This window comes from Octodon degus, unplaced genomic scaffold, assembly GCF_000260255.1.
Source record: "Octodon degus isolate 3935 unplaced genomic scaffold, OctDeg1.0 scaffold00206, whole genome shotgun sequence".
Lineage (NCBI taxonomy): Eukaryota > Metazoa > Chordata > Mammalia > Rodentia > Octodontidae > Octodon > Octodon degus.
Window position 1 is genome coordinate 3,456,217 of NW_004524782.1, and position 15,871 is coordinate 3,472,087.

The window sequence follows — 15,871 nt, forward strand, 5'->3', positions numbered from 1 at the left end:
TAAATACATATTTTTTAAAAAATCTACTTTTAAATTTGACTGCTTTCCTTTGTCTTCTGTTAAAGCAACTGTCGGTGACCTATCTTATCCCAAGCCCTGGCACTGTTCTGCCCAACACCCCGGGCGTCGTCCTGAGAGAAAGGACACCCACAACCTGTTCTGTGCTCTTAGGCGACGTCTTTGCATTTCACATTCTAGTTTGCATGTCCTTTAAAAGCAACTGCAGGGTTTTTATCAAAGGGCTCAAACTTACTTTCATAGTAGGAACTCTCGTAGGCACAATGATCCTACAGTGGCCCCTGTCCCAGGGACATCTCAGGCCACAGACTGCCGAATTGTCACAGCAGCCCTGGAACGCCCAAGGACCAGGGGGAGGAGAGCAAGGCCCCGCCCACGCCCCGCCCGCGCCCCGCCCCTCCCCGGCCTAGTGCAGGCCTCTTAGCCCCGCCCACCCCCGCCCCTCTAAGCCAACCCTCCCGCGCATCCTGGCTCCGCCCCTCCCGCACTAGACCCCGCCTAAGGCCCCGCCCCCTCGTCCCTGCTGCGCGTAGTTTCCGGCTGACCCGGAAGTGCGTCCCGCGGAGTGATGGGTGTAGCGCCGAGCGTGAGTTTCCCTCTGTCCCGGCTGTCTGCGCTCCGCTGTCCCCAGCGTCTCTCTGTCCGGATCTGGGTCTCTAGGGACGTTCGACGCCCCGCTCCGCCCCCTGTACCTCGGCATGGTGTGCGGCGCTGTGGGAGCCCGAGGCCCGTCCCGCCTGGGCCGCTGCGCCCTCCTCACCCGCGATCCTCCCCGGCTGGGCGCCGTCCTCTCCGGGAGGGGACCCGGCCTCGCCCCGCACCTCCCCTCCTGGCGCCGGCTCCCCCCAGTCCTCCCCTCGCAGTGACCTGGACTGTCCTCAGATGCAGGGTTCATGCGTCCCTGATTCCACCCTGAGGGATTATGTGCTCCTTCTGAGGCGGCTTCCCGCCCATCCCTTGCCTGTGAGAAAAGGATAAAAGGAAGAGAAGAAATAGACCCATAAACGGATGGCAAAGCAGAGGGTGGCCGAGGGGTGGCCGAAATGGCGAGAGTGACAGAAGCAGTTAAGATGGTAATGGTAGATAAAGCAAATAGAGATATTTAAAAATCCGTCTCAAAAGAAATGAAGGATAGTGAAGTAGGGAGAGAGGCTGGAAAGGGAAGGCATCTAGGGGAGCAGGAGGAGAGGAGGGATGATTTGCACTCGGCAGGCAGCAGTGCGGTGTTGGGACGAGAGGAGAAGGCGGCAGGTGACAAGGGAAGCCAAGGAAGGAAGCCAGGGGCTGTGGGGTCCAGAGAGCCGGGCCAGAGGCCTGCCCCAGGAAGAGAGAGGAAGAGCATCCATTGCTGAAAAAAGAGGCAGAAATCGGGTGAAGATGGGGGACAGAGACTGAGGTGAAAAGAGGCCTCAGAGGCGAAACAGGTTACACGAATGAGGCAGCATAGGTGGAGGAGAAGGAACTGCAGGAAGAGATCAGTGGAGAGAGGGAAACAGTGAGCAGCATTGGTGGTGGAGGGGAGAAAAGGAAAGCCGAGCTGGAGAGAGGTTAGGACGAGATGGTACAGAGTGATGGAGGAAAACAGGAAGGGAGAGGAGGGAGGAAGCATGGGCTCTGGGTCCAGATCCGTGGTAGTCACCTGGATGTCCATCCTTGAGTTGTGACGTATTGATTTCTGTATTTGTACTCCAGTAGATATAAAATTTGTTTCAATCATACAGACGAGGGTGAGGCTTGTGATTCTGCCTATAAGACATTCATACTGTGCAACCTTGGGAACAGGAGGACTGTTTTCCCTTCATAGTCACTGGTCAGTATGAAAGTGGTGATCTGACTCGTTTCACCTGTGGGTTGCCCCATTTTCCTGGGGTGGAGTGTGATTTGGGGTGTGTGTGACATAAAGGAAACCCGAGCGGCTTTCCTACTCATACTTGATAGTGAACGGGGCATAGAGTACTTCAATTCTGGTCCAGAAATTGCTGACTGGGGAGACACTTTTCCTTGAGACACCAACGAGGCGTTCTGTAAGTTAATTCAGATCTGGTGGTCCCTCCCGGAGCGAGCATCTAATCCCGCAGGGTGAGGCTGCAAGACCCCCACTGTCCCCACACAGATGCCAGTTTTTATAGTATCAAGTTGGGACCTAAACTGCTGTCCTAAAATCCATAAATCAGGAATTCTTCTGACTCACTGCTCAGGTTAGTTTGTCAAATTGACTCACAACATTCAGGAAACCACGGCTAAGGGTCTAAGGGTTACGCTTTGTTAAAAGGATGTAGATGGATAGGCACATAAACTCTAATCTTCAGCTTCGAAGTTTCGGTGACTTTGTACTTCCTGGGGCTTAGCTAAGTATCTCTGCCTATATTTGTTTAAGTCACTTAATTGTTGCATTTTGTTATGTGGTGCTGGGAATTCAACCCATTACCTCATGCATACTGGGCAAATGCTTTTGTCACTGAATTACTTGCATAGCCCTCTGCCTGTACTATTTATAGTATCGAAGATGAAGCTAAAAGATTATGTTTCATTTAGAAAATAAAGGGAAATTGCATATTTACTTAAAACAGGCAAGGGAGTTTGTTTTAAAATTCCTTTGAGGTGTAGGAGAAAACAGTTGGGGCCCAATTTGGTCCATTTGTTCTATCCTTGTCTTTATCACCAGCCATATCCTCCAGCCATGCAGGCTCCCTGCCTTTGCCTGGGGACACTGTAGCTCCTGGCTCAGGACCTTTCCTTGGTTCTGTCTCTGCTTAGGACTCACTGGCCTACCAGCTGCCGGTGGCAGACACCTTCCTTTCCAGGTCTGCGATCTGATATCTCTCCATGGAGACTTCTTTGACCTCCACTTTCTACTGACATGCTAACCACACCCTAATCCCTCCACTGGTCGCAGTGATCTACAAGTTTCTTTTTTTAGGGTGTGTGTGTGTGTGTGTGTGTGTGCGCGCGTGCGCATGTAGGGCCTCATTATGCAGCTCAGATTTGTAGTGATCCTCCTGATTTCTGCCTCCCTTGTGCTGAGATTACAGGTATGCGCCACCACACCTGGACTCCATTGCCAGCTCAGCGTGCCCGGGGGCAGAGCTGGCGTGGAATGTGGTGCCAGGAATCAAACCCTGGCCCCTGCGCTCACCTAAGCAAGCGCTTAGTCTGCTGAGCTATATCGCCTGCCCTTGCAGGTTTCTTTCTCTTGCTTCCCAGTCCACTGTCTGGATCTCTGGACAACAAGACTCCAAAGGGAGAACAGAGCCAGAAGATGGGAGGGCAGCTGGGCTTGCGCGCCCTGCTGGTGCTCAGGCCTGGTTTCCCATCGTAGTGCTCAGGTGTTACGCAAATAAGTCTCCTGTGGCTCCTCAGCAGAGAGTCCCTTTTCCGTGGTCAGCCTGGGGCCCAGCCTTGATAATATTAAAGTTGATTCTATTCTGTGCTCAGCACGGGGCACCCAGACTGTCCTGTGTTTCTTTGGTCCAAGCTCAGCTTGTGATCCATACAGGAATGAGGTGGGTGTGCTATGCTCAAGTTTGGATAGGCCTGGGTGTGTTCTCTGGCAAAGCCTCAGGAAGGGAGTGAGCTCTAAGTGTCAAGAAGTCTCCTGTCAGTCTTGAAGGAGTCTGTGTCTCTGCATATATGGTCCCCAGTCCCCCCCTCTCCCTCCTGCCCCTCCCTGAGTGGTGGGTAGCAGAGGATCGTCTTTCCTCATGGCTGGTCCTGGTCCTGGTCCTCCCTGTGTGTGTGCCTGTGGCACAGGAAGAGCGTGTGTCTGTCCTAAGCATTAACCAGCGTGTTTTCAACATTCAGGTTTTGACTCCCAAAAACTCATGTTACCTGCGGAAGGAGCCTGGAAGAGGAGGAAGTGGGAAGAAAAGGAGTCAGGAATGGCTCTTGCTCGGGTAACCTGCTGTTGTCAGTTGCCTGTCCTGCATCTCCCTCTTTCCTGAAGTGCTGTGCATGGGTGCTGCAACCTCTGAGTCTGTCATCTGATGTGTCTTCTCTGTCTCACCAGGGCTCCCTGCCCGCAGGTCCCCTCTTATGCACTGAGATTCACTGTGACCAGTGACCCGGATTGTGTGAGGAGGCTGCACTAATGGTTCTGGGAAGGGCTTCCCCAAGGCAGGCTTTAGAGACAGTTGTGGGACCCACGTGTCAGTGTTATGGGCAGCAGGATTATTCAGGGGACATCTCCATGTAGGTGTGAAGTCACTTATTAATATGAACAAATATCTCCTAAGTTCAAGAAAAGGAGACCCATGGGAGAAATGTGTTCTGCCCAACACTATACTATACTGCATTTGTACATAAGTGAGTCGGTATTTCCAAGTAAAGTCTCAGTGATTGGAAATGGAATAGTTAGATACAGTGACAAGGAATGTTTTATTCTGCCAGTTTTAATTATGAAACCACCTCAGTGTCTAGCTGCCAGACATTCTTTAAACTGTTTTACCACTTCTATCCCTAGAGACAGTGGTGTTCTTGCAGAGACACTTAAGCAGTAGAGGGAGGGGGAAAATGATCTCATTTTCACTCAGACCTCATAACAGAACTTCTTTGGCATTGGAGGGGATAGAACCATTTTTTCATTCCAGCAGTTACTATTAAATGTTCAACAAGATGTTTAGCAGCACATGATGTATACATTTGTGTTACAGTAAAGTCACAGACAGTCACCAGTCTTGGGCACTAAGACGTAAAACCTGTTCTTGCCCTGTCTTCTCCCTGTGTCACATATGGTCAGGAGCCCACTGTTGTCACTTATGTGGTCCGTGGCAGGATTCTCTTCATGTGCGGGACAGATTTGAGAGGAGGTGTTTTGTTGTGATACTTTGTCTCTAGGTTTTGGAAAGTCATGTTTTCCTGTTAGAGAACAAAGCTAGCTTACTCTTTCACGTTCTTGTTATGTGTTCTGGGCATATGTTTCTTACTTTTTCACTTTTACAAAGAATGCCACAGTGGCGGCCTTTGAACTCAGCAGCTTCTTTGTAGATGTCTGTCAGTTCCCCTTGCTTGGTTAGTGGAAAGGGCAGTTTCTTCTAGGATAATTTCCTGTTTTCATTAGTTCTGTAAAGATCAGTCTTTCATTAGTCCTATAAAAGTCAGTCTTTACCTCTACCAGCATAGAAACTCTCTCCCACTGATAATGTTTGCCAGCAGTATTATGGCTAGTATCCCTGTGTCTGACAATCTAGAGGAAAACTAAATTGTTTGGACTTACAAATGCCAATTCTTTGTGATTCTGAGTAGGTTTCATGGCTTTGTGGATATGTGTATAAAAAGAGGATTTTTATATGTTGCCCAATTTTATTTTCAGTGTGGTTTAGGAACTATTTATAACCTGTAGCTTACCTACTTATATATACCCCATTGTGCGCCCCCCACCCCTTTGGCAACACTGGGGATTGAACCCCAGGCCTCCATACTAAGTGACACCCCTTGTCCTTTTTCTGAATTTTGAGACAGGGTCTCACCAAGTCACTGAGTTGCTTAGGCTGGAATCAGAACTGGAATCCTGCCTTAGCTTCCCAGAATGCTGGGATTATAGTGGTGGGCTGCCATGTCTATTTCGCATCTCATGTTTTTTATGTTATACTTTCTTTTTAACCTCAGTACTAGGTATTGAATCTAGGCTATTACACTAACCTGTATCCTTCTCAGTGTTTATATTTCTTAATCTTGGAGTGGGTGGTCTGAGTTGCCTAGGCATTCCTCTAACTTGTGACCATCCTGTCTCAGCCTCCCAAGTAGCTGGAATTAAAGGAATGTTACAGTGTGCCCAGATGTTAGCTTGTTCCTTCATGTGGAGCTTCCCTTGGTACAAGATTGTATAATACTATGTTTCTTGTAGATTTCGTGTTTTACCTTTTATTTTTTAATTTTTAAATTTAATTTCCTTTTTTTTTTTTTGAGTCAGGTTCTTAATAAATTGTTGAATGTCCAGGCTGAGCTTAAACTTTTGATCCTTCTGCTTCAGCTTCGCAAAGCATGGGGATTGCAGGTGTGCACCACCACACGTTGCTGTATCTAATGTTTTATTATTTATCATTTGTTTAGATCCCCTTTATTTGCATATTTGTACACATGCTTTTAGTTCATTTTAGTTATTTAATTTGATGTCATTTTACCTTTTTTTGCAGTGCTGGCTAGAGATCAAACTCAGGGCCTCATGTGCAGTAGGCAAGCACTGCACCATTGAGCTACATCCCAGCCCCCTGGTTTATGGTAAAAGCTGAAGATAATGTGTATCATAAGAGGTTTATATGTATTTTGTACAATCACTCTAGTTTTTGTTTTCAATTTTTTTTTTCTTTTAAATTTTTTCATTGAGTGGAATTCTGTACTATAGTTTTCCAGCTGGATGTAGTTCAATTGGTCCGATTTTGCTTTTCTAATAGTACTTTTGGGTCATATACATCAGCCCATCACCACCTCAGCTGTCCTGGAATTTCCTTTTTTCTGTAGTTTGCGTGTTTGGACATAGGCAAGGAATTTTGGCTGGCACATTTTCTGAACTGGTAGACATAGTGAGGTACTTTGTAATCTCCCCATGTCAGTGTTGGGTATTGCAGTGACTGACTGTTCACTTGGTCTTCCTTTATCCTGTAGAATTGAGTCCTACCTATTGTGGTGTACACTCCTATGAATATACTGTCAATTACAGTTTGCTAGTATTGTTTTGAAGGATTTTTTAATATTTATCTTTGATTTCTTTCCCGGTGTTGGTATCAGATCAATGATGGTCTCAGAATGATTTTTTTCTTAAGTGTAGTGCTTTGAACCTGTTCTTCAAGAAGTCTGCACTGAGTTCCATTCCTCAGCCCGTTTTAAAGTGTTTGTGATAAATGAACTAGGTGGTGTCGAACTTAACTTGCCATTATTCTGCCTTAGCCTGCCGAGTGCTGAGATTACAGGTGGTGGCAGTATGCCTGGTTTCGAATGTTTTCAGAGTTCCCATTACTTCAGTTTACTGGAAGACTTTGAGGCGAATTGGTGTTAATCTTAACTTAAATGTAGGGCAAAATGAAATGCTAAAGCCATCTGTCCTTGTGTCTTTGTCGGTAAGTTATTGGTTATTGATTCATTTCCCTTGCTACTTAAGTATGTGTGTTCAGATTTTTTTTTAAATTTATTTATTTATTTGTGTGTGTGTGTGGCCTGCTCAGCCCACCAGGGGGCGGGCTGGCTGGCATGTGGTGCTGGGGGATTGAACCGCGGTCCCTGTGCTTTGCTAGGCTTGTTCTAAGTAGGTGCTTTAGACCACTGAGCCATCTCACCAGCCCCCAAATATGATGGCTTTATTTTATTTTTATTTATTTATTTTTTTTTTTTTGGTGGAACCGGGGATTGAACTCAGGACCTTGCGCTTGCCAGGGAAGTGCTTATTCCACTGAGCCATCTCCCCGGCCCAATGGAATAAGGTTTTTGTTTTGTTTTGTTTTGTTTTGTTTTGTTTTGTTTTGTTTTTTTGATCTGAATGCCCTCAGGGGTGGTTTGACTAGCTGGAGTGTTGTGGGGATCGAACTACAGCAACCTGAGGCTGATAGCTTTGTGGAAACAGCCACTTAAACAACTGAGCTAAGGCCAGGCCCCCCGTGTTCAGATTTTTAAAAGATCTCCCTGATTTCATCAAGAGAGTTTATATATTGCTAGTGATTTATCCTTTTCTTCTGGGTTATGTTTTGTTCATTGACCTACTACGTACATGATTATTGTTATTCTTTTTTCTTTTATGACATGAATTAAAATATACTCATATTGAAAGTCATTTTCAAAGTTATTCTAAGAATTTGCCATTTTTGTTGGTATTTGTAAAAAAGTGTACTTAGATTCTGTGCCCCTATTTATTTCTGCTGTAATATTCATTTTTTTTTTTTCCAGTTTTTGTCCTGTACTTTTTCACTGGAATGCAAAGTTAGGTTGTGGACTGAGTTCATTTTTATTTTTTAACCAGAGACTTTCCTAGTGTACATTTTCCCTTTACTGCTTTGATTGCCTCCATGAACTTTGGTGTGCTGTGTTTTCTTTTCTCTTTATCTTTAGATGTTTTCTAAGTTCTCTTTGTCTTCTGTGACTCATTATGAATGAGTTCAGTCCAACATACTTGTAAATTTTGATTTCTCTTCTACTACTTATTTCTAAATTTATTCCATTCTGAACAGAGAAGAAAATTTGAATGATGTCAAAGTATTTTAAGCTTTTTGTGACCTAACCTCTTATTTGTTGTATAGATGTTCCTGTGTGTTTTAGAGGCAGTGGTTTATGCAGCTGTTGGGTAGAATGTTTTGTCCAGGTCTGCAAGGTGCACATGCTCTGTGGTGGTGTTGAAGCCCCTGTTTATTTCTTCATCCTCTGTCTGGTTATACTGTCCATAAGTTGTATGGCGTATGAAATATTCCTGAAGTATTGTGCTGCTGTCTAATTATGTCAGTGTTTGCTTCATACATGGGAGAGGACTTATACTGGGTTTGTGTTTGTAATTATTGTATCTCTTGGGGAACTGTCCCTGTAGTAGTTATTTAAAGTCCTCTTTTATCCCTTGTGGTAGAAAACATTTATCTTAAGGGCTGTATTTAAAAAATAGTAGTAGCCGCCTGCACTCTGTAGGTTTCCGTTTGCATGGCATATCTTTCAGCTTTTCACTTCTAGCCTGTGTGGGTCTTCAGAACTAAACAAAATGTCTTTATTATAACATAGTTGTATCGTATGTTTCTCCCTTCAGCCAGTCCTTTTCTTTGAAATAAGGTGTTTATTTATATATATTTAGTCATAGAAAAAGACTTACTGTTGTTACTTTTTTATCCGTAGTCTATCCTGTAGCCTTTTGTCCCTCTTTACATTTTTGCTGTCTTCTTGTGTTTCCTTGGTTTTTTGAAGTGACTACTTTTGTCTTGTCTTTTTCCATGTATATATTATATAGATGTTTTTGTGATTATTTCATTACACAGAACATATTGCCATGTTCATATTATTATTTCATTATTATTAGTTATTTATTTAGATATAGGGAATCAAACTTAGGACTTTGTGCTTGCCAGGCAGGCGCTTGTGCCACTGAGGCCCTTTTACATTATTCTAAGTGGAAAACGTTTTGAATTAATCACATATAAAAAGTCTACACCATTACATTTCTGCCTTCCACACCCTATTATTTGTAACACAAATTACCTCTTTCTATGAAGAGATACTGGATATCTCATAATAGAGATTTAGAATTCCTTTTATGCTTTTAGGAAGATTCTCTGCTAGAGATACAAGTGATCTATGCACTTTTGTATACTTTTCTTTCTCCATTTATCACCCTTTCATTTCAACTTGAAGATCTTTTTCTAGCATTTTCTGCAGGGCAGGTCTTGTGATGAACTCCCTCCACTTTTACCTGGAGGGCTCTAGTTTTTCCTCAGTTTTTATAGCCAAGTTTGCTAGACACAGTGTTTTTCTAGTACTACTTCAAACATGTATAGTTTTTTTGTAGACTGCAAAGGATCTGCTGAGAAATTTGATATTCAGCGGCGCATGCTGCTATACAGTATCACTTCTTGTTCATATCCTCAAGATTTCCACCCCACACTCCAAGTGTTGGACCTGGAATTTAGGGTCTTACACATGCTAGGCAAGCACTGTTCCAGTTAGCTTTATCTCCAGCCCATGTCTCTTACCTTTGATGGTTTGATTATGATGTGTTTTGCTGTAAATCTCTCACATTTGTCCCACTTGGATTTCTGTCTTTCAAACTTGGAACATTTTGGGCCATCATTATGGTCAGATCAATTCTTTGCCCCTTTCTGTCTTTTTTTGTTTGAGTTTTTAATTAAATCTGATTTTGTTCTTAAGTATTATGATTGTGTATAAATTTGTGCTAGTGTTATACTTCCCCACTGTAATCCTTCAGTGAGTTGACAAGCACCACTGCCAATCACATAGTCAACAGTAGTTTCAGTCTTATATTTTTAAATAGTGTCCTGAATAATAATTCACTCTGACTTAAAAAATTCAGAAGTAAAATCTAACTTGTAGTTGTATCATGCAAACTTTTAAAAGGATCTGAACTTAAAGATCCACTATTCTTTATTTGGTATTACACATATACCACACTAAAATGCCTTTCAGTAAATAAAAGGCTTCACTTTTTAGATACAAGGAATTCTAATTAATTTGTCTATTTAAGACCAACAATATAGACATTACCTTCTCGTCTTCAAGTGCTGTCTTGAACAGACCAATAAACACAAGTCAAAGCAGGGAAGTCTTGCTTGGTTCTGAAACAATGAAGGCTTTTCCCAGTAGTTAAACACAGCCACATAACTGATTATGTAAATCTAAATAGAAAACCAACTTTCAGTAGGTCTTGAGATTATAGTCTCCATCTTTGTGACAAGTTGAACATTATCAATCAAGTCCACCCATGTATTTAGAAAGGGAAAACAGTGATAGTATTCACTGAACTGGAAATACTATGAAAACTTGAAAAAAAGATAGCCATTTACCTACAAGCTAGTTTTACTGTAATCAAGCATGTCTACCAAAAATAGCCTATTAATCATGAGTGGTCTGAATTCTAGTGAATGAGATCCATTAAATTATGGCACACAAAAAAGTCACAAGGTGTTCCTGTTCTGTAATAGAGCAGTGACTTACTCATCTGTAGCTTTTTTGAGGTAAGCTATTAAATCATTTTTGTTTTACAGCTGTACTACCTGGGATTCTCCAAGTCTGGAAACAATGCTCTCCCCAGGTGACACGTTTGCTCTTTTAAGCATCTGTGTCAGAGAATGCAACAGCCTGATCCGTCTTCCACCCAAACTACCGAAGAGATTTGGCCTGGTTGTTTGGTTGCCTCCTTTGGCACTGGTTACCTCCTTTGGCACTTTGGGAAAAACACTTCATCTTTTTCAAAGTCACTCATATTTAAATAACTCTTTCACCATTACCACAAGGAAAATTCCGGGTCAAAAACTAGATGTCCTGCTTTCTAGCCCAAGGATACATCAATCCACTACTAAGAGCCAGTGTTGGTTCAACTGCACTTGCTCTTCCTTTCTCCCCATCTGAGATGTAAGTGATGGTGTACCAGACAGAGGATGAATAAGTCCCTTAGGTCATCTTTATTCTTCTCACCTTTCTTAAGACATGATCTCACTATGTTGTTAAGGCTAGCACATGTACGCCTTGGCTTCTATCCCAGTGCCACCATAGGAAAGCAAACAAACATACAAGTCAGGTTTGGGGCTGCATGCTTATAAAGAAAAGACAGTCAGCTGCTTTGCCCAGTTCTGGATGTCTAGATTCCTTTAAGGGCAGACCCTTTCCATTCCTCCCAGCTAGAGATTCTGGAGAGCTTCCAGGCCCCTGCTTGGGTTTTGTCTTTTCTGACATTTCCCTTGTAGTCTTCTGCCTGAAGAACCTGCTGATTTCTACTCAGGTGCTTTCCTGTTGTCTTTCTGGAGCCTCAGGAATTCAGGGTCTGGATTTCTGCCTATGCACTCATCGATGTAGATGCTGGTTTATGTTAGTTGCCTTTCTTCTATGCAATGCCCCCCTACCCAATGCCTTTGTCTGTTCATGAATGTAGAGTCCCTCCCTTCTCAGGCACTCCTCTGAGGAGTCATAGTGTTACAGGGAGGTTCTCTTGCTGTACTTCCCCTGCCTCAAAAGTGGTTGGGAGTGGGGGTTTCCTCACTCAGACTAGGAGCTCTGGTAAGGAGGTGCACAAGTTGATCAACTGAGCTTGCATTGAGAATTCTACTCTCATTTGCAAATGGAAAGGGGTGATCTTAGTTACTTTTCTTGTTGCTGAGGCAAAATACCTGACAACCAAAGATTAAGGAGGAAAGGTTAATTTTGACTCATGATTGGTAAAGGTTTCAGTCCACAGTAGGCTGCCTTCTAGTCCGGGTAGGTAGCAGAGGGCATCACAGAGGAGGAACAGTCCATGGCATGGCGGGGCCGGCAGAAGGAGCAAGCAGCAAGCTTCCTTGATCACGCACACCCAGGGTGGTCCTTCCTCTTAACCACACTCATTACTTTACTAAAGAAATCATGTGCTAATTTAGCAATTGTGCACCCTTAATCCCACTTTCACACCCTTAGTCATAGTATCACACACCCTAGATTCAGCCCCTCTAAAAAGCGCTACCTATAACTGCATGACGTTTCGTAGATATAGTACATACAGGGACTGAGAGACTGAGGGTGGGAGGAGAGTACAGGGGAAGGGGACATAGAAAAATTTAAATGTGTCATATACATGTACCAACTACCCATAAGGAATGTAATTGCTATGTGTCACAGACATGAAAAATTAGTGATGAAAAATATCAGAAAATGATATCGAGATGAGCATTTTTTGTTTCTGAGACAGGGTCTTGCTTTGTAGTTCAAGATGGCCTTGAATTAATTACATATCTCAAGATGGCCTTAAATTTATGGCAGTCCTCCTGCCTTAGTCTTCTGAGTCTTGGGATTATATGCATGTGCTACCATGCCTGTCTCAGATGTGCATTTTTTTTTTTTTAATACACTTCGGATTGAACCCAGGGTCTTCACACCAAGCTATATCCTTGATCCTTTTTCATTTTTATTTTTTATGAAATAAGGGCTCTCAAATCACTCAGTTGCCAGGCTGAGCTTGAATTTGTAGTCAGCCATGCTCAACTTTGTTTGTTTTTTGTGTTCTTTTGTTTTTATGTTAGATAGAGTCTTTCTACATTAGATAGGGTCTTTCTATGCTCTGTAAGCTGGCTTCATACTTACAAGTACCAGGATTATGAGGTGTGCCACCATGCACCACTAGCATTTATTTATTTATTTTTAATTAATTTTTTTTTGGGGGGGTGATGATCCAGGGTGGTTACTGAGACTTGAGCTCACAACCTCATGCTTGCCAGGCAGGCACAGCACTGCTAATGTATATCCCTGGCCTAGATGGTTTTGTTGTTTGTTTGTTTAATAAAGGGTAGTTCTTATGTTTTGGGAAGTTAAAATTGTATCTTATTTTTTTCAACCTTAAATTTGCTGTGCACCATCATTATTAATGAGTTGACACTACTGAATTGAGAATACTATGTGTTATGCTTGCATGTGTACACATATAATGACCTTGTTAGAAATTCTGTATTGTCCTTGAACTTCCTCAGCTTTCCTCACTTAGGTCATCTATTGATGTACTTTAGAGGCTCTGTTACTTCCCTGATTATTTAGGTTCCGTTCCAGCCTGAAACACTTGGGGGCAGGTGTTTCCTCTCCCATTTTTAAGCTGATTTACCTGAGCAGGATCTGTTTGGTGTCTGTGGGACAGCCCGTTCTCATTTAGATGTGAACCTGTACCTGTCCTCCTCTCCTAGGATGTCATGCCACTGTAGGAGCTAGTGCAGTGCATGTGAAGTGCTTAGTCTTGGAAGTCTTCCCAAGCTTTAGTTATTGTGTTGCTGCCATCGTAGCTTTAAGATTCTGATTGTTAAAAAAAAAAAAAAAAATGCCTTATGGACCCTCATCTTTGAAGACACCATTCATGGTCTAGCTCATCTAGCTATCGAGTATGTATTACTTGGTAGGTCAAACATAATTGTTAGACATCATGTCTAATAATTTTATGGAGATAAACTTGTCCGTATGATTATTTGTATATTCTCCCCATCACCTGTGTGCTGGGGGTTGAACCCACTCAGGGCCATTGCACTGAGCTACTTCTCAGTTTTAAGATAGGGTCTGTCCTGGGTTCTCTTGCCACCCATCCTTTTATTAGCATGTGAAGGCATTTTTATCACTAAGTGGACCATATATATATGTCTGGAAACTTACACGAAGACCAGATATCTGTTTCATAATGTCACAGCATGGATTTAGCTCACTCCAGTTAAGAATCTCCTTAAAGCTTTTTTTTTTTACTTGATGTGATGATCATAACTATGCTCATGGCCCTTGCTGACATCCGATTTTCACTGTAGGGATGCTTAACATTCAGGGATGTGGCTGTAGAATTCTCCCAGGAGGAGTGGGAGTGCCTGGACCCTGCTCAGAGGACTCTGTACAGGGAGGTGATGTTGGAGAACTACAGGACCCTGGTCTCCCTGGGTGAGGATGGCTTTCCTTCAGAAATTGTGTCTGCCTTCTGTCTGGTTTCCCCTTTTGTGTCTCTAGCCAAAGCTGAAGCTTTGTTGACACCGAATTGCAAAGCTTTCTAGTGTACCTTCTGTACTTCGGCCTTCCCCTTTAGATTTTCTGACTATTTTTGATACATCATTGGGTGGCTATACTTAAGTATGCATGAAATCTTATGGCAGACATTGTTTTTTCTCTGCTGAGGATCAAACTCAGGCTTGCATGTGCTAGGCAAGTGCATTAACGCTTAATTACATTATCACCTCTTATGGCAGGCAGACTTAATTGTCCAATTCATTTTTTTCTTTCCCTGTTCTTTTGATTCAGTAGTTCATGGGAAAGACCTAGATGTCTGCAAGTAAAGCATTTCCTAAGCCTAAAGGAAAAAATTAATGAGTGTCTTTGTGAAACATTTTGTAGCTCTATGCAGGCTATTTTCTGTCTTCACATAAACATATAACTGGATTCTAGAAAAGCCACAGAATATTGTTTTCCTTTCTTTCTATAAATAGGAATCTTTCTTCCTAACCTGAGTGTTATTTCTATATTGGAGCAAGGAAGAGAGCCCTGGACTGTGGAAAATGAAAGGAGAACAGCAAGAAATTCCAATAGGCGGGAATGTCACAATGAACTGGATGCAGGTGAGACAAAGTGTGTAGAGCAGTTGCTATATGACATTGGTCTGGGCAGTTGTTTGGGGGGTTGATCTCTGAAGCTCAGGCGGCAGAAGCAAAAACAGAAAATTGGGTTACATCAAAAGAAAGTGGTTCTGTGCAGCAAAGCACGTCACTGAAAATATATTTGTAAGCTGTACATCTGATAGTATTGAAATAAAAATAAAGTCTAAGATACCATTTTTTACCTATCAGAATAGCTTTTGTCAGAAAGATAAAAGGTAAATATTGGGAAGAGTGTGGAGGAAAAGTAACTGTTGTACACTGTTGATGGAAGAGTAAAGTCGCACACTCATATTGGAGAATTACATGTGACTTCCTAAAAATTAATAATAAGGGCTGGGGATATAGTTCCAAAGGAGAACACTCACCAAGCATACTGGCCTTGGCTTGATCTCCAGCACTACAACAAAACATAAATTTAAATCTAAAAATAAAATGACTGTGTAATCCAGCAATCTGGATTCAGGGCACATATACAAAGAATTTGAGATCAAGAAATCTCTGATCTCAAGAAGTCATCTGTAATTCTATGTTCTCTGCAGCATTATTCTCAATATCAAGGTGTGTAATTGACCTACATGTCCATCAGCAGGTAGTGGATTACAAACATGTGCATAGACAGATGGGAATGCTCTTCAACCTTCAAAGGAAGGTGGTTCTGTTGGTAACATGTTTTCACCTGGTGACAATTTTATTAAAGCAAGCAAGGCCAGAAGAGATGGGGAGATGGCTCAGTGGAATAGGCTCTTCCCTGGCAAGCGCAAGGGCCTGAGTTCAATCCCCAGTTCCGCCAAAAAAAAAAAAAAAAAAAAAAAAAAAAAAAAAAAAAAAAAATCAAGTAAGTCAGGCAGAGAAACACAATACTACATTCCCACTTAGAAACAAACTGATCTGATTGGACTCCTAGAAGCAGAAAGAATGGTGGTCTGGTAGATAGGTGTAACACTAAGTTGTTGATAAACAGCATATTTTAAATAAGAGGAGTAAAAAGTTTTGGAGGTGATAGACATGGTAATAAATTTTTGTTAATCTTTTCCACATTGTAAACATTTATCATGACATTAATTCATCTATTCTTATATACA

At 42.6% G+C, this 15,871-nt stretch overlaps 1 protein-coding gene across 4 annotated transcripts in view; it reads left to right on the forward strand.

Annotated features, from left to right (window-relative positions):
- The first annotated feature begins 569 nt into the window (after window positions 1-569).
- LOC111813624 (zinc finger protein 160-like) overlaps window positions 570-15,871 on the forward strand; it is a 19,952-nt gene continuing 4,650 nt past the window's right edge. Inside the window, exons 1-4 of one of the 4 annotated variants that reach the window (XM_023704861.1) lie at window positions 570-604; window positions 3,820-3,911; window positions 13,956-14,082; window positions 14,622-14,750. In XM_023704861.1, the coding sequence (XP_023560629.1) occupies window positions 3,840-3,911; window positions 13,956-14,082; window positions 14,622-14,750 (328 nt within the window). In that variant the 5' untranslated portion in view covers window positions 570-604; window positions 3,820-3,839. The other 3 variants (XM_023704862.1, XM_023704863.1, XM_023704864.1) reach the window with 3 other exon arrangements.